The sequence below is a fragment of the Piliocolobus tephrosceles genome, chromosome 13 (genome assembly GCF_002776525.5).
Source record: "Piliocolobus tephrosceles isolate RC106 chromosome 13, ASM277652v3, whole genome shotgun sequence".
NCBI lineage: Eukaryota > Metazoa > Chordata > Mammalia > Primates > Cercopithecidae > Piliocolobus > Piliocolobus tephrosceles.
Genome location: NC_045446.1, coordinates 61,990,760 through 62,015,471, shown reverse-complemented (window position 1 = coordinate 62,015,471; position 24,712 = coordinate 61,990,760). Strand labels below are relative to the sequence as shown.

The window sequence follows — 24,712 nt, the reverse complement described above, 5'->3', positions numbered from 1 at the left end:
TTACCTTGGCCTAAAGTGGCCTCCTATCCACACGGTAAACTTTTAAGAATCAGCCTAAATGCCATACCCTATCGGAAGTCTTCTTTAATGCTCCCAAATAGACTTAAGCACTCCTTCTTCTGCACACCTGTGGCATCTTGTACATAATTTATAACTCCACTCATCATACTATATTGTCATTATCACTTGATGGGTTCCTCTCCCAACTAGACCATAACCTCTTTAAAGCAGAGATAGTCTCTTTATCCATTTATTAATTCCCAAGACTAAAAAGAGTACCTGGCATAATTAAGTGCACAATAAATACATAGTGACTTTTGAAAATAATGAATCCATGTCATAGTGTATACCAGCAATAGTGTACACTATAACATGAAGACATGAGGTTGTATCACCAGGTTCAAATACCACCTCCACTTACAAGCTATGTGACCCTGAATAAATTACTTTACTGTGTCTCAGTTTTTCTCATCTGGAAAGTTAAGATCATAACAGTATTAAAACAGAATTAGCTCTTCCTCTTCCAGTAAGCAGCCTAAGATTATCTGTGAAAATGGTTGCCTATTAATTCGACCCAGAACATCCCACAAAATCATGCAAATCAAGACATGAAAATCTTCATATAAGGAGACACAAGAAACTGCCCAGGCCATGGGGGTGGAGGGAGGTTGGAGGGGGGGGCGATGCAAATCCAAAAAGCCACAAAGTATCTGAAAGATGTCACTTTATAGAAGCAATGTAAGCCATTCCACTGTTACAAATGTGGCATCAGTAAGTGTGCCTAAGTCAAACAGTGAGGCTGGGCACAGGGTTCATGGCCCAAAAAGAGTGAATTTTTGCTGCACACACTTAAAAATGCAGAGTAATGCTGAACTTAACAGTTTAGATGAGCTAGGTACAGTGGCTCACACCTGTAATCCCAGCACTTTGGGAGGCCAAGGTGGGCAGATCGCCTGAGGTCAGGAGTTCAAGATCAGCCTGGCCAACATGGTGAAACTCCATCCTACAGAAATACAAAAATTAGCCAGGCATGGTGGCGGGTGCCTGTAATCCCAGCTACTGGGGAGGCTGAGGTGGAAGAATCATTTGAACTTGGGAGGCAAAGGTTGCAGTGAGCTGAGATCGCACCATTGCACTCCAGCCTGGGCGACAGAGCGAGACTCCATCTCAAAGGTTAAAATAAAGAGTTAAGAGGTATTAATAGAATATCTGGTCATCGAACATATCCAGGTACATGAAGCACCCAAGATGCACTGCCATATTTACAGAGCTCAAGACCAAATTAATCTATACATGAGCTCCCCTGCCACACTGAGATGATCCTACCAAAAAGGAGAAAATCGTTCCTTAACCAGAAGAGGTGGTGGCACAGAAGAAAAAGATCCCAGAAGAAATGGATCAAAAAAAAGTACGGTAAGAGAATAAATTCAGGATAAAATAAATTCAAATAAAAGGTTTTTTAAAAGAATTAAGGCCGGAAGCAGTAGCTCATGCCTGTAATCCCAGTACTTTGGGAAGCCAAAGCGGGCGGATCACCTGAGGTCGGGAGTTCCAGACCAGTCTGACCAACATGGAGAAACTCCGTCTCTACTAAAAACACAAAATCAGCTGGGCATGGGGACACATGTCTGTAATCCCAGCTACTCAGGAGGCTGAGGCAGAAGAATCGCTTGAACCCAGGAGGCGGAGGTTGTGGTGAGCAGAGATCCACCACTGCACTCCAGCCTGGGTAACAAGAGCAAAACTCTGTCTCAAAAGAAAAAAAAAGAATTAAGAGATTACACTTGTAAAATGCTTACTTTACTGCCTGGCACATAGTATGCACTAAAAAAGTTAGCTATTCCTGTTATCATTAAAATAGGAGAAAAGACTTTTTGCAGGGCACTAAATGACAAGCTCAGAGGTAGTTAGGCTCAATCCTATGGGCAACAGGGAGTAAAATGTCACATGAGGCTTCTAAGTAACAGAATGCATTGAGTTACTGATAATACCCTGTGAAAAAGGAGGACAAAATGAACAGAAACCTTGGCAGGGGTTGTGCTCTCTGCCTCCCCTTTCCCCAGTCTCTCCCTAGCTGCCTGGGGCCAAAAACCCCATGCCATGATCCAGCATCCTCTTGGGAAAGTTGCACTTTAGAGGGAACTAATGAGTTTATGTTTACCTACAAATTTTTCTCTGAGGAATAAAGGTAACAAATGACTTCAAGGGAAAACACAAATAACATAGAGATGAAAAATGACACAAGATGGATTATATTGGGTTGCCTTCCACGGAGTAAGATTTCAGACCAAATAAAGTCAGGAGTACTGGGCCTACATCCCCCAGAGGCATTCTCTGGCAGTGTTTGTGCCATGGCAAGTCAGAGATGCAAAGAAGCAGAATCTGGGAAAAGGTATGATGAGGACTAAAAAGTTGAAGCAATACAGAAATAAGAATCTAATCCAATCTGAGGGACACTCCGACAGAGGCATTCAAAGAAGCAATAGTCTGACCATGGAATGATTAGCTCGCTATCATTAGACGGGTTCACATACACACTGGTGTCCATTTTCTGGGGATGTTCAACATGGGTGGATGGACTAGATTTAAGATTCATTTTCAAACACAAAAATTAGCTGGGCGTGGTGGCAGTGTCTGTAATCCCAGCTACTCTAGAAGCTGAGGCAGGAATCACTTGAACCCAGGAGGCGGAGGTTGCAGTGAGCCAAGATCGCACTCCAGCCTGGGCAAACAGGGCGAGACTCTGTCTCAAAAAAATAAAAAATAAAAATTCAAGTTCAATAAATATTTGAATAACTACTCCATGCTAGCCACTGAGCAAGATTAGGTGCTGAAAATACAGAGATGAAAAAAATGATAAGGTGCAGTCCCCTCAAGGAGTTCCCTGCCTAATGGAAGAGACAATACGATATGGTAAGTGCTGACGGAAATCTGTACAGGGAGCTATGGGAGCAGAAAGCAGTGCCGATGACTCACTGGTAAGGACCAATTTGGCATTAATTTAAATGAACCCAATGAAAATATTTCATAGGCAGTTTAAAAACAAATACTGATACGGTCAAATAGTACGCATGCCAGTCACACTTTGCGATTTAGTCAACATTCCCTTTATCCTTGACAGAATCCACACCTACAAGCATTCTTATTTACTCAATAAATATATTGATATGGACTATGTGCCAAGCTCTGAGCAAGGCACTGAGGAACGCACAAAGATGAGAAAAATAGTCCTTGCACTCAAAGAATTAAAACATTCCTCTTCAACTTCATCTTTCCTTCCCCTCTCTCCTTACCCCCTTACTGATCGATTGACATATTAAATTCCTTCTGGAAGTAGATGTGTTATTAAGCCATAATAAAAAAGTGACCTGAAACAGGCCGGGCCCAGTGGCTCACGCCTGTAATCCCAGCACTTTGGGAGGCCGAGGCAGTGGATCACGAGGTCAGCAGATCGAGACCATCCTGGCTAACACAGTGAAACCCCGTTTCTACTAAAAATACAAAAAAAATTAGCCGGGCGTGGTGGCGGGCGCCTGTAGTCCCAGCTACTCGGGAGGCTGAGGCAAGAGAATGGTGTGAACCCAGGCGGCAGAGCTTGCAGTGAGCCAAGATCGCACGACTGCATTCCAGCATGGGCGACAGAGCAAGACTCGGGCTCTTTAAAAAAAAAAAAAAAAAAAAAAAAAGGTCGGGCATGGTGGCTCAAGCCTGTAATCCCAGCACTTTGGGAGGCGGAGATGGGCGGATCACGAGGTCGGGCGATCAAGACCATCCTGGCTAACATGGAGAAACCCCGTCTCTACTAAAAAATACAAAAATCTAGCCGGGCGAGGTGGTGGGCGCCTGTAGTCCCAGCTACTCGGGAGGCTGAGGCAGGAGAATGGCGTAAACCTGGGAGGCGGAGCTTGCAGTGAGCTGAGATCCAGCCACTGCACTCCAGCCTGAGCGACAGAGCAAGACTCTGCCTCAAAAAAAAAAAAAAAAAGTGACCTGAAAAAAAAGCAAGGGTGAGCTGCCAGTGGCAGGTACTGGAATGGGAATTCAAATGGGAATCTGCCAGGGTATCTGCCACAGCATGAGGTTTTGACTGAATTCCAAAGTCAAAGGTGATGGAATAAGAGGCTATATGTAAGCCTTTTTGTCTACTCCTTCCCCATCACCATTTTAAATTCTGTCATCCCAATGTTAATTATGAGCACAGATTATTAAGAATAATTATAGGCCAGGCGTGGTGGCTTACGCCTACAATCTCACACCTATAATCCCAGCACTTGGCCGGGCGCGGTGGCTCAAGCCTGTAATCCCAGCACTTTGGGAGGCCGAGACGGGCGGATCACGAGGTCAGGAGTTCGAGACCATCCTGGTCTACACAGTGAAACCCCGTCTCTACTAAAAAAAAATACAAAAAGCTAGCCGGGCGAGGTGGCCAGCGCCTGTAGTCCCAGCTACTCGGGAGGCTGAGGCAGGAGAATGGCGTGAACCCGGGAGGCGGAGCTTGCAGTGAGCTGAGATCTGGCCACTGCACTCCAGCCCGGGCGACAGAGCGAGACTCTGTCTCAAAAAAAAAAAAAAAAAGAAAAAGAAAAAAAAAAAATCCCAGCACTTTGGGAGGCCAAGGCGGGCGGATCACGAGGTCAGGAGATGGAGACCGTCCTAGCTAACATGGTGAAACCCTGTCTGTACTAAAAATACAAAAAAATAGCCAGGCGTGGTGGCACGCACCTGTAGTCCCAGCTACTCAGGAGGCTGAGGAAGGAGAATCACTTGAACCCAGGAGGCAGAGGTTGCAGTGAGCCAAGGTTGCACCACCGCACTCCAGCCTGGACAACAGAGAGACTCCGTCTCAAAAAAAAAAAAAAAGGAGAAGAATTATATCTTCATTCACTCATTTATTCAGTCATTCACTAGTATTTACTGAGTACCTGATGAGAGTTATAAGACACATGGCCAAAATAAAACTCTGGGATCCAAGTCTTTCAAAGCTGCAAAAGATCTCAAAAGTCACCTAGTCCAAACCCATCATTTCACAGACAAAAAACTGAGGTACAGAGAGACTGGAATCTTTCCTGAGTTCACATATTTATACATTTACTGAGTCATACTCTATGCCAGGCACAAAGGGTAAAGGAATGAAAAGGCCTTCCTATCAAGGAGAACATAGTCTGGTGGGAAAGACAAATACCATGACTCCAGTTAAATCACCTCCGGAAAGGAAGACCCAAATGTACAAAATGGAAATGTCTAGCGTAGAACAGGATGGGCAGTATAGAGTACTCATATTGCCCGCTGTGGTTAACAGCACAAGCACTGAAGTAGTCTTGGATTTGAACCCCAGTTCTGTCACTTACCTGGCTGTGTAACATTGGGCAAGTTACTTAAATTCTCTATGCCTCAGCTTCCACATCTATAGAATGAGATAGTAATAAGAGTACATATCTTATAAGGTTATGGTATTAAATTAGATCATGAATCCAAGGGCTGGGCGCAGTGGCTCATGCCTGTAATCCCAACACTTTGGGAGGCCGAGGCAGGCAGATTGCTTGAGTACAGGAGTTCGAGACCAGTCTGAGCAACATGGTGAAACTCTGTCTCTACAAAAAGTTAGCCAGGCATGGTAGTGCACACCTGTGGTCCCAGCTACTTGGCAGGCTGAGGTGGGAGAATCACTTGAGCCTGGGAAGCCGAGGTTGCGGTGAGCAAAGATCACTCCACTGCACTCCAGCCTGAGTGACAGAGTGAGACTGTCTATAAAAAAAAGAATGCATTTAAAACACTTGGCACAGGACTAGGCACAGAATAAGTAATCTGTATTATTTCACCCTCAGCACTCTTTTCTGCTAAGCCCTGGCTTCAGAACCCTTCTCAATACAGGCTTCTAAGTATCTATGATCAGGTGGCTGTCTCTGAGATAAAATAAATCTGCTATTCCTAGTCTAGAATATGAGTCCACTGTTTACTACTTTATGGCTTTTTCCCCACTACACTTGCCACCACTCAGTTTACATGCCTAAAAAAAACCCAGAGGTAGTCAGATATCCAGACTAAACTTCAGTCACATAGGCCTTGATCCCTCAGTAAGATACTGGCTCAGACCAAAAATCTCTAGAGAAGAAAATCCCTGGCAACAAGGTACATTTACTAAATGTCTATAAGGAGAGAACCACAGGGGAAAAAGAACAAACAAAAACCCAGCAATTACTGCTTGAAGAAGCAAGGGATGGGAACTTCCACAGTCTGCCCGCTGGGGGTTTACCAACCTATCTGGGAAAAGGAGACGTAACACTCACTGCCACTTCCTCCTTGATGTACCCACCGCACCCCCCTCACTATCACAGTATCTGTGACATATTTTGCATGTACTTATCACTCTTTCTCTACTCATACCAGTCTGTGAACTCTCTGAGGGCAATTATCACACTTTATCCATCTTGGTATTATCAGGCACACCAAAGTGCCGGGCACACAAATGTTTCAGAAGTTTGAGGACTAAGTTGAGAAATGAGGGAACAAACTTAAACAGAGAAAACCATAAAAGGCAAGGGGAAAAGGTATCAGTGTAGATCAGAACAGTCCAAGAAGCCAAGGGAGCTAGAACTTTAAGGGGCAGGTGGAATTTCAAAAGGCAATAAAGGAAAAGAAAGGTATTCTAGGCAGACTGGACAGCACCAACAAAGCCTGGCAGTAATTAGAAACAGTACATAGAGTGCTAGAGCCAGAAAGAGCTGGAGACGATTTCATCTAATAATTCAATTCTCATAGGGATGTCATAAACATTTAATAAAAAAGCATATACCATTAGGCAGAAGAGCTGGCATATCACAAACATCCACTAATGGTAGCTATCATACTACTAATCAAAAATAATGATTATCAAATACTTATTGGGTGCCTACTGTATGCCAGAAACATGCTGAGTGAAGAGAAAACAATGGTGAGCAAGATACACTTGGACTCTGCTCTCTCACGAAGCTTACAGTCTAGTGGGGAAGGCAGACAATTTTATAATGCTTGGTGGGGCTGCCCTAGGCAAAGTACAAGTGGGCTGAGGGAACACAAAGTGGGGTCACCCAGGCTGGGCGTGGGGGCTCACACCTGTAATTTCAGCACTTTGGGAGGCCGAGACGGGCGGATCACGAGGTCAGGAGATCAAGGCCATCCTGGCTAACACGGTGAAACCCCGTCTCTACTAAAAATACAAAAAATTAGCTGGGCGTGGTGGCGGGCACCTGTAGTCCCAGCTGCTAGGAAGGCTGAGGCAGGAGAATGGCGTAAACCCAGGAGGCGGAGCTTGCAGTGAGCCGAGATCGCGCCACCGCACTCCAGCCTTGGCGACAGAGCGAGACTCCATCTCAAAAAAATCAAAAAAAATTTTTTTTAATTTAAAGAGTGGGCTGACCCAATCAGTGGACTATAACAGAAAAATCCTTGGTTTTCAAAGGGTGGCTTCAAGCACCTTAGGGGTTCTGTTGAATCCATTCAAGGACCACAAGGCTTCAGAGTGAGATTTTGTTTGAATAAAAGGATTCATGACTAAATAAAGGTTTAAAAACCACCAATCTAGTCCAATCTCCTCTTTTAACAAGAGTAAAACAGGGCCAAAGAGAGGTAAATTATTCACCTGAGGCAATAATATTAATACCTCAAGTTAGCTGCAGGCTGGGATACCTGCTTTGAACTCTGGCTTGAGCTGGAAACTCCTCACTGAATCTGCATGATTTCACATCATTCTGGCAGATAAATAGGACTTGGGAGTGGACACATCCAGATTCACAGTCACTAGCCAGGCAATGCCCTGGCTGGCCCTATTGGGTATTGAAGTGCTTTTCTACCTTAATTCCCAAGTTAGCTTTCTGTGCCCAAAGGGTGCATCTATTTCCTCTCAGAGGTTGGTTAGCCTCCCCTTTGAGGAGGAAATCACTAGCTCCAGGAGTAGATTGGCCTTTGGGCCACCTAACTGGTACCCACATCTTATCCTACTAGCATCTCAAGCATGCTGTACTTTGCCAGGCTGAGAGACTGAGAGACAGAACTGAGCTTAAGCAGTCATCATGGCCAGTTTAACACCTGACCTAAGCTGGCTAGGCCCATTTCTCTTATCCCTAACTACCAATAGGCTAATCATTCCTCCTGAACAGGGGTTCAGCAGAATCCAGTTATCAGTGAGTTAAAGGATCTGTATAGAAAAATCAATATTCTTTTGGTTAACCCTCATTTTGATCCCCTCAGGGATGAAATGCTGCTTTATGCTTTGAAAATGGAACTTTTATACAAAGAAAAGAGTTTGGGTCTTTAGAATGAAGGGAAACAAACACTCTGGAATCTGGAAACGTGGGTTTAAATCTTTGTGACACCACTTGGTAGTCTCAAGACCTTTGGCATATCTCAAATCCTCTGAACTTCAGCTTCCTCAATCACAAATAGGGAATACTAATAAAACTTTCCTCACAAATGTGAAATTCAAAATGCTCTTTTGAATCACAGCCACTTATCAAATATATGGTATCCATTTTTACACATGAGATGATTAAGACTATACAATTTTAAAGTACCCACCCCCTAGAGCACAAACGGAACCCAGGTGCTCAGCATAGAATGGGCTAAGCTCCATATAGCATAGGCAGGCCTGGATCATAAGCTGTACTTCCCTACTCACAAACTGTGGAATCCTAGGAAAGTTCCTTAGCCTCTCTAGCCTCAGTCTCATTTATAAAATGGGGTTAACTCCATCTAATTCACAGGCCTACTGTTAGTAATAAATGAGATGATGCAGGTAAACAGAGGCTGGTGTATGGTAAGAGCTGAAGAAACAGTAGCCTTTTCTACTGGTAGCTCTTTTCCTAAACCTTCTTTTCTATTTCTCTCTCCAAAAGAAGAAACCATTAGGAAAGCCTAAATTACGTCTCAATTTCTAGAGAAAATATTAATGAAACCAGACAAAAAAAGAGAAAAGGAATATGAATGAATGCTATTACAGACCATGTATCATGCTAATGGCATCTAAAATTGGAAAACATAGGTATAACATCCTGAATGTACACAGTGTGTACATTCTTTCCCAAGAAATAAAAAAGTACAACAGCTCCATCTTAGCCAGGCTACCCATTACCCAATTATAATCTCAGCTCCACATTAGAGTCTATCAATCAAACAGAAAGTGCTACAGAGGGGGCAACATTAACGCCACATGTAAACCACTGCTCTTTTGTAAACCCAACCTTTTTCAGCTCAAACCCATCTCTGTCGTAAAGACTCCCCCAGTCGACTCAAGCGCTTGATCTCTTGTGCCCCACTGCATTTGCTACATGCCTCCATTACAGCAATTATCTAATATTATAATATGCTATTTGCATGTCTCTTCACTCAACTGTAAATTGGTAAAGCTCCTGTCTTACTCATCTTTGAATTCTCAGCGCAAGACACATGGTAGACCCCATAATTACATATTAAAGACGGATTTCACCTTCTCTTTCACAAGCCAAGGCTGCAAAGAAACAGCTGGGGAGACATTAGTAGAAACTTGAATACAAACTAAGGTCTGCCAGACCAGACCTCTGTTATTTTTGGAGCTTGAAGGGATGACAGTTCCTGCTTCTCAGAGCTTACTTTCTCAAACACACAACAACAAAAAAGATAGAACCAGTCCACACGGAATTTCCGGACAACAGATTATACTTTTTCTCAGGAAATGAAATAAGTAACAAGGTTTCTGGGATGAATGCTAGTGGTTTCATATAAAGTTAACTTCTATGCATGACACTTTGTAAAGTCTATTATACTACTAGAAGCTCTTAAGTCCTTAAAACAATAAAGAAAAGCTAAGAAACAAAAATCAAAAATGTCTTAATGAAAATGTTATTTGCTTAGCTGGGCACAGTGGCTCACACCTGTAATCCCAGCACATCTGGGAGGCCGAGGCGGGCGGATCACCTGAGGTCGGGAGTTCAAGGCCAGCCTGACCAACATGGAAAAACCCTGTCTCTAATAAAAATACAAAAAATTAGCCGGGCATGGTGGTGCATGCCTGTAATTCCAGCTACTCAGGAGGCTGAGGCAGGAGAATTGTTTGAACCCAGAAGGCAGAGGTTGTGGTGAGCCAAGATTGCACCACTGCACTCCAGCCTGGGCAACAAGAGCAAAACTCCATCTCAAAAAAAAAAAAAGGAAGGAAGGAAGGAAAGAAAATGGTATTTTCTCCTCTGCCAAAACTTCTGCTCTTTATCTCAATGAACCCTGACATACATAACTAAAGCTTTGAGATATATATAATTGTCTCAAGGGAGAGCCCATGACTAACAAACCATAAATAAGAACTTCAATGCAGTATCTACTCTTTCCAAAGTGTCTTCAAATATATCTCATTGAACCACAGCCAACTGTAATCACAGAAATGTAAAAGCCAGAAGGGGTCTTACAGGTCATTTCCACAACCACTTCACCTAACCAACCAACCAGTATCCAAACACCTATAGTCTCTAGTGATTGGGAGGTAGAAGACTACAACACTTCTTTAAAAACTCCCCTGCTGTGATCACCTGCCAATTTCTCAGTCCCTTCCTCCCATCTTAATGATCTCAATCAGGTAACCCAACTCCTCCAACTCATCCCACGACCAGGCAAGTCTTAGTGCTTCCCAAGTCCACTTCTTCCTTTCTCTGAATCTCATCTTCAATCATCCCCAATCCTCCCCACTCTTCCCACACCCAACACACAGCAAGGGGCCTCTAAGATTCTGACCCCTCAGAGATCTCCCTGGTTTTATCTCTGACAACCAATCCCCTTCCTCCTACTCCTGTGATGTCTCTGTCCATATGCTGGCATGTGCAGGATCACAAACACCACTAGATCTCAATGCCTCTGGCTTCAGAATCTTTTCATTTTCCTTTTTCACCTCTCTCTCTGCTTCTCTGCCCTGTCCCTTCACTCCTTTCACACTCAACATCTCCTTTCTCCTAGTGATTCCTTCAAGGACCACTGGTAATTTAATATCCCAGTCTTTAAAAGCCTATTAGATAGGTAAAGGGAACATACAATCTCAAGGAGCTCACCTTCAAGGAACTCATAAGTCTAGAAGGAGAGAGAGAGACACTTATTTATTGTTTAAAACTCAGCAACTCCGGGAAGCCTTCCCTATCCGCAGCTGAACTGTTACACACTTCTCAGTGCCACCATTATATCTTTAATGCAATGACTATTCTTGTCTGTCTCCCACCACTAGATTGTGGGCTCTTCAACGGAGGGGCCCCTTGTCTCCCTAGCACCTGGCCCAGGATCCAGAGCAAAAGTCATAATGTTTATTAAGTGAATAAATGCATGAATTCCGGCATACAATCATTTATTCATCCACTTGTTCCTTCATTCGTTGACGAAAACTTTACTGAGCGTACACTAGATACAAAATCTTAGAATGTAAGGATAAACAAAACATTTCTAACTTTAAGATAACTCAAAGTTATACTACTAGTGGATTAGCACTCTTTCCAGGTCTGTGTCCCCAACCCCCATCCTAGGCTTAGACAGGGTCCTCGCCCACAGAGGAAGCCCCTGAAGAAATTCACGCCCCTCCAACTCAAACTACCTCTTAGCCCTTCGGTCCTACCCTAAGACCCCCAGCTAGTATTTACAAAATCTTAACACCCTCACCCCTCCGACCTCTCCCTCTGTCCTCCATCTCCAACCTTGAAGCTAATGCAAGTCTTCTACTCCCAAGGCCGCCTCGGAGTCCGCAAGTCAGTAGTGCCTCTGACTTCCCTCTCCACGCACCCGCCCCCTAGTCAGCTCCTTCCCTCTCAGGATCTTTCCCGTCTCTCCTAAGACCCCCACCTTCCGATACCTCACTGCCCCTCCCCTCAGTCTCAGGCTGAGTCTCTCCTCGTCTCTCAACTCCGCTTACCTCATCCAGCTCCCGTTCCCCAGCAGCACCACCTCCAACCTCCACCTCCACCACTGCCGCCATCTTCACGGCTCGCCCCCTCACCGCAGTCCCCGCGCGAGCCAGCTGCTTCCGCCGTTCAAGTGCTTCTAGCCAATCGGCGGCTCGGACTCCAGCAGAGGGGGCGGGGCATCAAAAACAGGCGGAGACTGTCAGGGATCAGGAGGTTATCTACCTGCTGCACGTTTCAGGATCAAGGAGAGAGGAGTCCCGAGCCCTTGCAAGCTTCAGCAAGGGAGCGTTCGTGGAAAATGAGAAATTTGAATCGCATTATTTTCAGTGGAACTATTTAACCAATTCTTCCCTTTAGAGAGCCAAATAGGAGAGTTCCTAAACGGGCAACTTTCGCGACGCTCCCTCAGTCTGGCCTCCAAGGAGCGAGACGTGGGTACTAGGAACTACGTTTCCCAAACTGCACTGAGGCTGACACGGAAGTTTGAATTCCGCTCCCTCCACGAGAAAGAGTTGTAGTGAGTGAAAATAAACATTAAAACACACGCAAATGTATTTTCCTGGCTGCAGCACCTGCCGTCTTGCCTCGGTAGGAGTCATTTTCAAAAACAGCAGCTTCTTGAGGCCCAGAACGCATTCCTGTGCTACGAAAGGCGGAAGAGTAGCTCTCGGGGTCAGAAGGCGAAGGTTAGAGGGCCGAATTGGCGGGAGAATAGGTTGGTGGTCCACGATCTGAGGCAACGGTGGCTCCGCGAGGTCCACGGTCCCGGGTGAGGGGCTTTGGGATTTGTTGATGGGGAGGGGAGTGGCCGAGAGGGAGGAGGGGTGGCCATCAAGGAAATGAACAGAGCAGCCTGTTCCCGATGAACAGTGAAAGCAGAGGTAGGTTGAGCTCCAGAAACTGAGAGCTGAAGAGCCTTGCGGGACCTCCACGGCCCCCACATTCCGCGTCTTAGTTAGGCTGTCATGCCAATTCATACATCTCTGCACACTTTTCTAACCCAGTTCCTGCGGCCCCCGCTCCTGCCATACCCTCCTTTTTGTACACCATACTGCCCCACCCCTACGTATGCCTTCGTAACTGATTTTTCAGCAGCATGTGAACTCGATACCTTGCAAACCTGTAGCCCCAGTTCACACGCCTCTGGGCGTCCGCCTGGATCTGTCTGGTGAACGGAACTAGGATGGCCTGTGAGTCCACAGAACGTCTAGAAAAGTCAGCTTTATATTGGGACCAACAGAAAATTAGAGGGAATTATTTACATCATCTACAGACATCTCATGTACTTAAAATAAAAATAATTATTTTTATTTTGTGAAACTTAATACGGAGAATGTTATAAACACTGTACACCCATCACCCTAAATTGACTATTGGCCTTATGATTTATTTGCTTACTCATTTCTTAAAAGCTAGGTAATACAATAAAAGTTAAACTTACCTGTTTTTTCTACTCTCAAGCCCATTACCCTCTCATCTTCTCCAGAAGCAACTATTATGGATTAGAATTAGCTTGTGTTCTCCCAATCCATTTTTAAAACTTATGTGTAGCTGTGACTATACAGTATTGTATTGTGTTTCATTTTGTTTTTTAATCCAAGTGCTTTTTTTTTTTCTTTGAGACGGTGTCTTGCTCTGTTACCAAGGCTGGAATGCAGTGGTTCAATCTGGGCTCCCTGCAGCCTCCGCCTCCTAGGTTCAGACGATTCTGTGTCTCAGTCTCCTGAGTAACTGGGACTATGGACGCGCCACCACACCCGGATAATTTTTGTATTTTTAGTAGAGACGGGGTTTCGCCATATTGGCCATGGTCTCAAACTCCTGACCTCAAGTGATCCACCTGCCTCGGCCTCCCAAAGTGCTGGGATTACAGGTGTGAACCACTGTGCCCAACCTGAGTGATACAGGGTCTGGCTCTGTCACCCAGGTGGACTGCAGTGGCGTGATAACTGCTCACTGTAGTCTCCATCTCCCAGGCTCAAGCAATTCTCCCACCTCAGCCTTCTGAGTACCTGGGACTATAGGCATGTGCCACCACACCTGGCTGATATTTTAAAATATTTTGTAGAGATCAGGTCCCACTATGTTGCTGGTCTTCAACTCCTGGGTTCAAGCAATCCTCCTGAGCCTCTGCCTCCCAAAGTGATGAGATTACAGGTGTGAGCCACTGTACCCAGCCTTTTAGGTATAATTATTTGTCTTTATTTTATTTTGTTTTATTTTATTTCATTTTTTGAGACAGAATCTCACTTTGTTACCCACGCTGGAGTGCAGAGGGGTGATCTTGGCTCACTGCAACCTTTGCCTCCCAGGTTCAAGCAATTCTCCTGCTTCCGCCTCCCTAGTAGCTGGGATTACAGGCATGTGCCACCACAACCAGCTAATTTTTGTATTTGGCGTAGAAATAGGGTTTCACCGTGTTGGCCAGGCTGGTGTCAAACTCCTGACCTCAAGTGATCCACCCACCTCGACCTCCCAAAATGCTGGGATTACAGGTATGAGCCACCATGCCCAGCCTAGGTATAATTTTTTAAATATGTCGTGAGGTAGGGATCTACTTTTATTTTTCTTCTCATTGTCAACCAATTTCCTGAACATCATTTATTACTTTATTGCTTCTGACAGAATCATGATGCTGCTCTGAAGTGTAGAAGATCATGAACATGACAAAAATCCACATCCTCAAAGAGCTTACTACTTAGTGAGGAGGCACACAGGGTAAACAAGTAATTACCAAAAAATGGCAGCAACAGTTTTTGTAAGGGAAGGAGTTCTCAAAGAACTTAATCTTGTGAGAACTACAAGCAGTTTGATTGTCGGAATTGCCAAACCAAGAGTGTTTATTTATTTGTGTATTTATTTATTTTTGAGAGAGGGTTTCACTGTCTCCTAGGCTGGAGTGTGATGGTGCGATCTCAGCTCACTGCAACCTCTGCCTCCCAAGCTCAAGCAATCCTCCTGCCTCAGCCTCCTGAGTAGCTTGGGCTCCAGGCACACGCCACCACATCTGGCTAATTTTTTTTTTTTTTTTTTTTGTAGAGATGGGATTTCGCCATGTTGTCCAGGCTGATCTTGAACTCCTGGGCTTAAGATATCCACCGTCCTCAGCTTCCCAATGTGCTGGGATTACAGGCGTGAGCCACCATGCCTGGCCTGAGTGTTCGTTGATGCTAAGAGATGGTGGAGTTTTTCGCATCAAATCACAAAAATATACTGTGAGGTTCTTCAAAACAGAGGCTATGTCTTACTTATTTTTATTATTTTTATATCTCCGAAATCTAGCAGAAAGAAGGAAAGATATTTGTGTGCCCAGTGAGTTCCCGTAATGGGAATAGTGAGCTTTAATTAATCTGAGCCCTAGAGAGGAGACTCAGGACTCATTCTTCATTTTTCTGTCTTTGAAGCCTTAGCCCCATATTGGCTGTGGCCTGTGAGGAGTGCTTGATGTTTAGATGGCATTCACTAAGAGTTTGTTAGTGCTATTGCTACAATCTACCCCACTTTGAATGCTTTGTGACCGTGAGCCCTTTGGAGCACAATTTTTATGGTCATTCGTTCAACAGACATTTGCAAATCAGGAACTATATTCTCCCTTTTACATTGGGTACACAGAAATGAATCAGACATGAAACCTGTCCCCCAGAAGCTTACAATTTGTCAAGGGACAAAGAAGACATACCCATATAATTGTAATATGATGCACTCTGTTAAAGGCTAAGTGAGGATTGACAGGATGCAGCTGTCACCTTAAGCTGTTTCAGCAGAGGAGAGGTGACATCTGAGCACCAAAGATGCATTAGATTTGGTAAATGGGAAAGAGAAAGAACATTCCAAGCATAGGCAATGGCATGAGCAAAATCTTGGAGAAAAGGGAAAAAAACTTTTGGTGGGGAGGGTAAACAAAAGACCATTATGGCCAGGAGTATATCAAGAGTCATGGACTCGTATTTTCAGGAGCCAGATGGGTAACAAACATGAATAAAATAGGGATAAATATTTGAAGATATTCCACCTAAAGACATTCAGACAACTTTAAAACTCCTCTCAGCAAGGAATTGTTGAAGCAAGATGATGGATGTATGAGTTCATTATACTAATATGTGTGTTTTTGCATATATTTAAAAATTTACCTAAAATGTTTAGCAAAACACGAAGTGCAAATACCCATGTGAACTTTTTTTTTTTTTTTTTTTTGAGGCGGAGTCTTGCTCTGTCACCCAGGCTGGAATGCAGTGGCGCGATCTCGGCTCACTGCAAGCTCCGCCTCCCGGGTTCGGTTTTTTTATGCCATTCTCCTGCCTCAGCCTGCCGAGTAGCTGGGACTACAGGTGCCTGCCACTTCGCCCGGCTAGTTTTTTTTGTATTTTTTAGTAGAGACGGGGTTTCACCATGTTAGCCAGGATGGTCTCGATCTCCTGACCTCGTGATCCGCCCGTCTCAGCCTCCCAAAGTGCTGGGATTACAGGCTTGAGCCACCGCGCCCGGCCTTTGTGAACTTTTTTTTTTAGAGTTAGGGTCTCACTCTGTCACCCAGGCTGGAATACAGTGGCACCATCATGGCTCACTGCAGCCTCCAACTCCTGGGCCCTAGTGATCTTCCTGCCTCAGTCTCCTGAGTAGTTAGGACTATAAGCACATGCCACCACACCCAGCTTACCAAGGGTTTTGCATAAATCAGCACGTCATTGAAGATGTCTAGTAGAGGAATAACTTCATGAAAAGCTAAATGTAGGAAGATTCATTTTAGGAGAAGAAGAAAAAAAGAGTTGTGTCATATATTTTGTTGAACATTTGTTGCCTATCCTTACCATGTACTAGGCTCTAGTGATATAAAGGTGTACAATTTAAGGCACAATTCATGCCCTTGAGAGCTCATGTATATACAAATCCAACATTAACATCTTAATATATTATTTTGCACTTGCTGCTGTGTTGCCTTCTGGTTGCATTCGAGTTATTTTGTGTTTTTTGGAGCCTCATCAGCTGATCCGAACCTACTCCCTGCCACCACTCCCACCAGGCCCATGTTGGTCATGGACTAACTCGGCCGGGTGCAGTGGCTCACACCTGTGATCTCAACACTTTGGGAGGCTGAGGCTGGTGGATCACGAGGTCAGGAAATCGAGACCATCCTGGCTAACACAGTGAAACTCCGTCTCTACTTAAAATATAAAAAAGTAGCCGGGCGTGGTGGCATGTGCCTGTAATCCTGGCTACTTGAGAGGCTGAGGCAGGAGAATGGCATAAACCTGGGAGGCAAAGCTTGCAGTGAGCCAGGATCGCACGACTGCACTCCAGCCTGGGTGACAGAGCAAGACTCTGTCCCAGAAAAAAAAAAAAAAGAGAGAGAAATGAACTGACTGCTACAAATAACTTCTGTTATCACAGGCACGGCTAGTTTGTTTTTCTTCTGTTCTCTTTTTCAGGAGTGATATGAGGATTCTTGCTTTTCTGGAAGCTAGCACATAGTCAGTGCCAAAGTAGTGACAGAAGAAATCTTGGGAGGAAGCATTTTTGCCTTGTACTTGAAACAGCTGCTCGGCCACCATGGCTCCTGTGAAGATCAGCCATGTGGTATCATTTTCTTCTCAGGTATATTAATCAGCAGGCATGATTTGTTTTCTTGATAACCGAAAGGAATGAAAAAACAGGAGTCTTGGCTCCACTTTCAGGAAACTCCCAATCTAACAGAAGAGACATTGTGAGTTCAGAGTCTAAGAGAAGAAACAGCTCTTGCCCTCAGGTTGTTCCCACAGAAGTGCAGGAAACGCAAAGGAAGTGTTCTCAGAAGTTGAAAGTACACAAAACAGCACCCTCAGGATTCCACCCAGTTTGAAGGGCACTGGCAAAGCTGTAAGACCAGAAACTGCACCAGGATCCTCAGAACGGGAGTTTGATCATTCTATCATTGAGAACAGGGCAGAGCACGTGAGGTAATCCCAGACTTGTGAGGATATCACCACCACCATCAAGTGTGATCTCAGCCTCCTTCCTGAAAGTTCTACAGTATCACAATTAGAGCTAGATTCTAGGCCCTGAGACCAGGCCTCATCTGATGTGGTGATTCTTAGGGACTTCCCACCCTTTCCTTTCCTGTCACTGCTCTATTTACTCCTACTTCCCCTCTTCCTCTTCTGTTATCCTGGTCTTTCTCAAGGGGTGCCATTGACATTTGGGGCCATAAGTCTGTATTTTGTAGCAATATCATTTGCATGATGAGATATTTAGCATCCCTGGCCCCCAGGCGTCTTAGTCATTGTGACAGTCAAAAACATCCCCACACATTTCAGGGAGATCCTTAGACCAGGCATGGGACTCATGCCTGTAATTCCAGCACTTTGGGAGCCTAAGGCAGGAGGATCTCTTGAGCCCAAGACTTCCAGACCAGCCTGAACAACACAGGGAGATCCCGTTTCCACAAAAAATTAAAAATTAGCCCTGTGTGAGAGCATGTGCCTATGGACCCGGCTACTCAGGAAGCCATGGTGGGAGAATTACTTGAGCCCAGGAGGTTGAGGCTAACAGTGAGCCATGATTGTGCCACTGCACTCCTGCCTGGGTGACAGAGCAAGACCTTGTATCAAAAAAAAGAAAAAAGATCCTTAGAGGATCTTTAGGAACTAATATATTAACCCCTATTCTAAGAAAAATAGTATTACACTTACCCTTACCTGCATGGTCAGGCTAAACAATTTGCTTCATAGACTTTTTATTTTTTTTAGACGGAATCTCGCTCTGTTGCCCAGGCTGGAGTGCAGTGGTGTGATCTTGGCTCTCCACAACCTCCGCCTCCTGAGTTCAATTGATTCTCCTGCCTCAGTCTCCTGAGTAGCCGGGACTATAGGCACATGCCACCATGCCCAGCTAATTTCTGTATTTTTAGTAGAGATAGGGTTTCACTACATTGGCCAGGCTGGTCTCAAACTCCTGACCTCATGATCTTCCTGCCTTGGCCTCCCAGAGTGCTGAGATTACAGGCGTGAGCCACCACGCCCGACTGCTTCATAGACTTTTAGCCTTATAAAATGCTAGAGAACATTAGCTAGTTTCAAACTTCGTGTTTCCAGCTGTACTCTGTAGAGAGACCCACTTCTGGAAGTTGAAAGGGAGAGGGGGACAAGTATGTCTCTAGTCCTCCCTACCTGTGCTCTAACCAGAGCTCTCCTTTTATTTATCCAAAAAACATGCACATGTGCGCGTGCACACACACACACACACACACACCAGTGTAAGATTTCAGTTAAAAGGGTTTTATTGCTAAAACAGAAAAGGTTGAAAACCATGAGTCTGGTCTTTCTCTTTCACTTATGGATGAAGACATTTAGATTACAGGGCTCATACCTGTAATCCCAACACTTTGGGAGGTTGAGGTGGAAGGATAGCTTGAGGCCGGGGTTGGAGACCAACCTGAGCAATGTAACAAGATCCCATCTCTACAAAAAATTTTAAATAGCCAGGTGCGGTGGCTCACAGCTATAATCCCAGCACTTTGGGAGGCTGAGGCGAGCAGATTGCTTGAGCCCAGGAGTTCAAGACCAGCCTGGGAAATATGGTGAAGCCCTATCTCTACAAAAAATACAAAAGTTAGTCGGGTGTGGTGGCATGCACCTGTAGTCCCACCTCCTCAGGAGACTGAGGTGGGAGGTTCCTGAGCCTGGGAAGTTAAGGCTACAGTGAGCTGCGATTGTGCCACTGCACTGTACCCTGGGCAATGAGCACGACCCTGTCTCAATTAAAAATACAAATTAACTAGGTGCAGTGGCATACACCTGTAGTCCCAGCTACTCACTCAGGAGGCAGAGGAAGGGGGATCACTCAAGTGATCCTCGCAGGGATTTGAGGCTGCAGCGAGCCATGATTGTATTACTGCACTCCATCCAGGGCAAGACCCTGTCTCTGAAAAAAAAAAAAGAAGAAGAAGAAGAAGAAATTTGTTTGTTTGTTTGTTTGTTTGTTTGAGATAGGGTCTCACTCTGTCGCCCAGGCTGGAGTACAGTGGCCCAGTCTCGGCTGACTGCAACTTCCGCCTCCCAGGCTCAAGCGATTCTCCTGCCTTGGCCCCCAAGTAGCTAGGATTACAGAAGGAAAGAAATTTAGACCCAGAGAGAAAGTAGTTTACTCAAGATCTGTCAACCAAAAAATATCTGACTTTAGGTTAGAACTCATAATTTATATCTCAGTATCATTATTATTGATTTTGATTAATCACTTTAAGCATCAGTTATAAACTTAGAATAAAAATCTTTGACTTTCTTATCCCACAGAATAACTATAAAGATAAATAAATGTCCTTGAAAACATCTTGGCTGGGCTCGGTGGCTCACGCCTGTAATCCCAGCACTTTGGGAGGCCCAGGTGGGCAGATCACCTGAGGTCGGGAGTTCGAGACCAGCCTGACCAACATGGAGAAACCCCATCTCTACTAAAAATACAAAATTAGCCAGGTGTGGTGGTACATGCCTGTAATCGTAGCTACTCGGGAGGCTGAAGCAGGAGAATTACTTGAACCCGGGAGGCGGAGGTTGCAGTGAGTGGAGATCACGCCATTGCACTCCAGCCTAGGCAACAAGAGCGAGACTCCAGCTCAAAAAAAAAAAAAATCTTATAAATGAAATAGCATATCATGGTGGTTAAGAGCTCTGCTTTTGGGCCAGGCACAGTGTCTCACGCCCGTAATCCCAGCACTTTGGGAGGCCGAGGCAGGCAGATCACAAGGTCAGGAGATTGAGACCATCCTGGCTAACATGTGAAACCCCATCTCTACTAAAAGTACCAAAAAAATTAGCCAGGTGTGGTGGTGGGCGCCTGTAGTCCCAGCTACTGGGGAGACTGAGGCAGGAGAATGGCATGAACCTGGGAGGTGGAGCTTGCAGTGAGCTGAGATCACGCCGCTGCACTCCAGCCTGGGCAACAGAGTGAGACTGTCTCAAAAAAAAAAAAAAAGCTCTGCTTTTGGCAGGGCGTGGTGGCTCACGCCTATAATCCCAGCACTTTGGGAGGCTGAGGCGAGCAGATTGCTTGAGCCCAGGAGTTCAAGAACAGCCTGGCCAAAATGGTGAAACCCCATCTCTACGAAAAATACAAAAAAATTAGCCGGTCATGGTGGTGAGCACCTGTAATCCCAGCTACTCAGGAGGCTGAGGCAGAGAATTGCTTAAATTCGGGAGGCGGAGGTTGCATTGAGTCGAGATTGTGTCACTGCACTCCAGCCTGGGTGACAGAGTGAGACTCTTGTCTTGAAAAAAAAAAAAAAAGAGCTCTGCTTTCAGAAACCTGGGAATTCTGCTTTGCTTGGTTATTGAGCCTATGGCCTTCAGTAAGTTTCTGAACCTCTCAGCTTCAGTACTGATCTGTTAATTTGGAAGTAATAATAGTAACCACCTAAGAATTGTTATGAAGATTAAAGGAGGTCATCTGGTAAATGAGATAGAGAAAAATGATATCTGCAAACCACTTGGCACATGATAATAGAATTCCTATGGCCTCCCATCTAGTGCCTTTTCTATCATGTTAGGATGACTGGGACGGTTTGGAGTTTTAGGGACCCCTCATTTGTGGGCATCCTTTTTCCCTTGGGCTCAGTGAGATTCCTGATTTTCTCCTCCTCTCTTACTTAGGATCCCAGGTATCCTGTACAGAACTTGCTAAACCCAGATAATCCAAGGAGACCTTGGCTCAGCTGCCCTCAGGACAAGAGTGGGCAACTGAAAGTAGAATTACAGCTGGAGAGGGCAGTGCCCATTGGCTACATTGATGTGGGTGAGTTCTCTGTGGCCTAGGAACCTCTGAGGAAGAACACAGGAATGATAGTCCCCTCTAACTACTCCACTAGCGTGTCTCAGTTCATTCATTCAGTCTTTATGGAATAAGTTTTACCTGGGTGTCAAAGGGAAATGTGGCCCTTGCCCTTGGAGCAGATCTGTGTGGAGAACTCCAAGGGCTCTATTCACGTAGAATACAATGTGAATGGTGCTCCTCAAATTATGCAACATAACTACCATGCTTTGATCTTAGTGGTTTGGGTAAAACCTTAGGACACTGAGGTAATTATAAATCCCAGCCAGGCACAATGGCTCATGCCTGTAATCGCAACACTTTGGGAGGCCAAGGCAGGAGGATCCCTTGAACCCAGGAGTTTGAGATCAGCCTGGGCAACATGGCAAAATCCCGTCTCTACCAAAAGTTCAAAAATTAGCCAGGTGTGATCGTGCACACCTGTAGTCCCAGTTACATGAGAAGCTGAGGTGGGAGGATCACCTGAGCCCAGGAGGTTGAGGCTGCAGTGAGCTGTGATAATGCCACTGCACTCCAGCCTGGGCAACAATGAGACCCTGTCTCACAAAAAATAAAAATAAATCCCAACAAATAGAACCTGCATACACCTGTAAATATCAGTGTCAGGAGGATGCTGGAGAGATTAACTGTGCAAGGATAATCCAAGAAGGCTGAATAGGAGTTTATGGATTGAGAAGATTGACCTTAGAATTCTCTGGAATCTGGAACTGTCAAGTCCACTGGTCTGTTTCGTCAGGACAGAGAGATGTCAGGCTCCCTAGCAAGGAATTAAAAGAGAATTTAGCGCTCTCCACCAGGGCCAGAGGACAGAGAAGCAACAAGTCTCTTTAATCAGGGGAAGGGTTCTGGCTGGAAGGAACATGGTGAATGTGTGACATTGGTATTTAGTGGACTGGAGTCTCATTCCACTCCAGTTACTGGCTCCCTATGGGACTCCACATATCGATAAACCTTTCTGGCTTTCAACTAGCTGTGAAGTAGAGGAGTGTCCTCCTTCCACCCTATTCCTTTGTCTTCAGTTGTCTCATCCCTCTTAACCTTCTCTCAACCTTTTGTCCCCAGGTAACTGTGGCTGTGCATTCCTGCAAATTGATGTGGGCCGTTCTTCCTGGCCCCCGGACAGAGCTTTCGTCACCCTGCTCCCTGCAACCATACTAATGTCTCTAACTGATTCAAAGCAGGGGAAGAACCACTCCAGGGTCCGCATGTTTAAAGATGGTAAAGAGGGCAAAAGCAGAAAAGATGGGGGTGGTCTTTATGAGAAACAGAGTTGCAGTACTAAAGAGGGCTGTGAGTGCTATTAGGTGTAGACTGTGAGAGGGAGCCTGTGCAGGGGCTTAGTTATATCTGTTGGGGGCAAAGGGTGGTTAAGGAATGGTGTGCTTGTGTGTGAGATCTGTGTGCTGAGGATGCATGCTAGCTGGAGAGATGGAGATTTATGAACTATTTATATTTATACATAACTTGTGGTTCGGTAGGGCCCAATGTATAGAACACACACACTTGTTGATTATTTTTGTGGCCGGACGCGGTGGCTCACGCCTGTAATCCCAGCACTTTGGGAGATCAGGGTGGGTGGATCATCTGAGGTCAGGAGGTCAAGACCAGCCTGGCCAACATGGTGAATTCCCATCTCTACTAAAAATACAAAAATTAGCCAGGCATGGTGGTAAGCGCCTGTAATCCCAGCTATTGAGGAGGCTGAGGCAGAAGAATTGCTTGAACCTGGGAGGCAAAGGTTGCAGTGAGCCGAGATTGTGCCATTGCACTCCAGCCTGGGCGACAAGAATGAAACTCTGTCTCAAAAAATAATAACAATAATAAGTTTGTGTGGGTATAAGTGTGGATGTAGGATAGATGTTTATGTAAGTGATGGAAGGCTACATAGTGGTTATAGTTATATAGTGCATAATGTTTACTGAATTCTGTTTATACAAATCTCTGTTCACTAGGCACTACAGAAAAAACATAAGATCTGATTCCTAGCCTCTAGGAATGTACAGTCTCATAAGGATTTGTCTGTTTTTAAGTTGGAAGTATTTGTAATGTTGTAAAGGAAGACTGACATTGGAGGGGCATATGATCTGGAGGAAGTGAGGTACTGACTAGACAGTGTTAGGAACTAAAGATGTGGAGGGTTTGTGATATCGGAATGTGATACTGTGAGCATGTAGAGCACGTGGTGATGTGAGGGAGGTTGAAGTCTTATGATCCAGGAAGGGTTGATATATATCTCAGGTAATCCACTGGGCCCTCACTCTGCAGGTAACTTCTTAAAATGAGATATTGATGAGGTCCCTGGAGAAGGAATAGAATTCATGCTGAGAATGGTGCGGAACTGTGACAGAGGATTGATGACGAGAAGGCAAGGGACTGGATATGAGAATGCCCTGACTGGCCTGCTTGGCATTACCATACCCTGAGCACCCAAGCCTAAGGGGACATTTACTGAAGACCTCCTTCTTCCTTTTGTTGGAGGTTACTCTCTGTAGCTCCTTTCCTTAGTATTGACCTTTTCATCCTCTTTGTCTCCCATTTATGCATTTTCATTCCCCCCTTATTTTCTTTCTCTTTTTCTCTTGAGTTGATTTCCTGGCTCCAGCCTCAGGAGAGTTATGGGATCGACTTCGCCTGACCTGCTCCCAACCCTTCATGCGTCATCAGTCCTTTGGCCTGGCCTTTCTACGGGTGCGTTCTTCTCTGGACTCCTTAGATGACTCTGTGGTGGTTCCCTCAGCCCTTGTGAGCTCTGTGCTGAACAAGGTATATATGATGGTGGAGTGAGGATTTAATGTTTGCCTTCCTTTGCAGGTTTCTGGTTAAGAAGCTGGTGCTTATTTGAGGCATAGACACACACACACATACACACACACACACAAATACAAGTATCAGTGGGCTTGATACCCTTTCTTACAGGTAAGAGTAAACTCCTCTCTCTCACACGAGGAATAAGCAAATGAGTGAGCCTTGGATACAGTATACACAAAACTTTTGGACCATTTGCTCTTTAGCCATAAATACATTATTCTTGGATC

At 45.0% G+C, this 24,712-nt stretch overlaps 2 protein-coding genes across 8 annotated transcripts in view; one reads left to right on the top strand and one right to left on the bottom strand.

Annotated features, from left to right (window-relative positions):
* RNF121 (ring finger protein 121) overlaps window positions 1-12,035 on the bottom strand; it is a 66,278-nt gene extending 54,243 nt beyond the window's left edge. Inside the window, exon 1 of the mRNA XM_023209551.2 lies at window positions 11,891-12,035. Within this exon, the coding sequence (XP_023065319.1) occupies window positions 11,891-11,953 (63 nt within the window). The 5' untranslated portion in view covers window positions 11,954-12,035. The remainder of the gene's footprint in view (window positions 1-11,890) is intronic.
* A 327-nt stretch (window positions 12,036-12,362) lies between these two features.
* The window catches only part of LOC116418402 (short transient receptor potential channel 2), a 28,774-nt gene continuing 16,424 nt past the window's right edge, over window positions 12,363-24,712 (top strand). For 2 of the 7 annotated variants that reach the window (XM_031933861.1, XM_031933855.1), the window contains exons 1-5: window positions 12,363-12,651; window positions 17,309-17,474; window positions 21,500-21,641; window positions 22,740-22,895; window positions 24,262-24,440. In XM_031933861.1, coding sequence (XP_031789721.1) covers window positions 17,430-17,474; window positions 21,500-21,641; window positions 22,740-22,895; window positions 24,262-24,440 — 522 coding nt within the window. In that variant the 5' untranslated portion in view covers window positions 12,363-12,651; window positions 17,309-17,429. Of the gene's footprint in view, window positions 12,652-12,693; window positions 12,764-14,921; window positions 15,098-17,308; window positions 17,475-21,499; window positions 21,642-22,739; window positions 22,896-24,261; window positions 24,441-24,712 lie in introns of those variants that run through there. The other 5 variants (XM_031933856.1, XM_031933857.1, XM_031933860.1 and 2 more) reach the window with 5 other exon arrangements.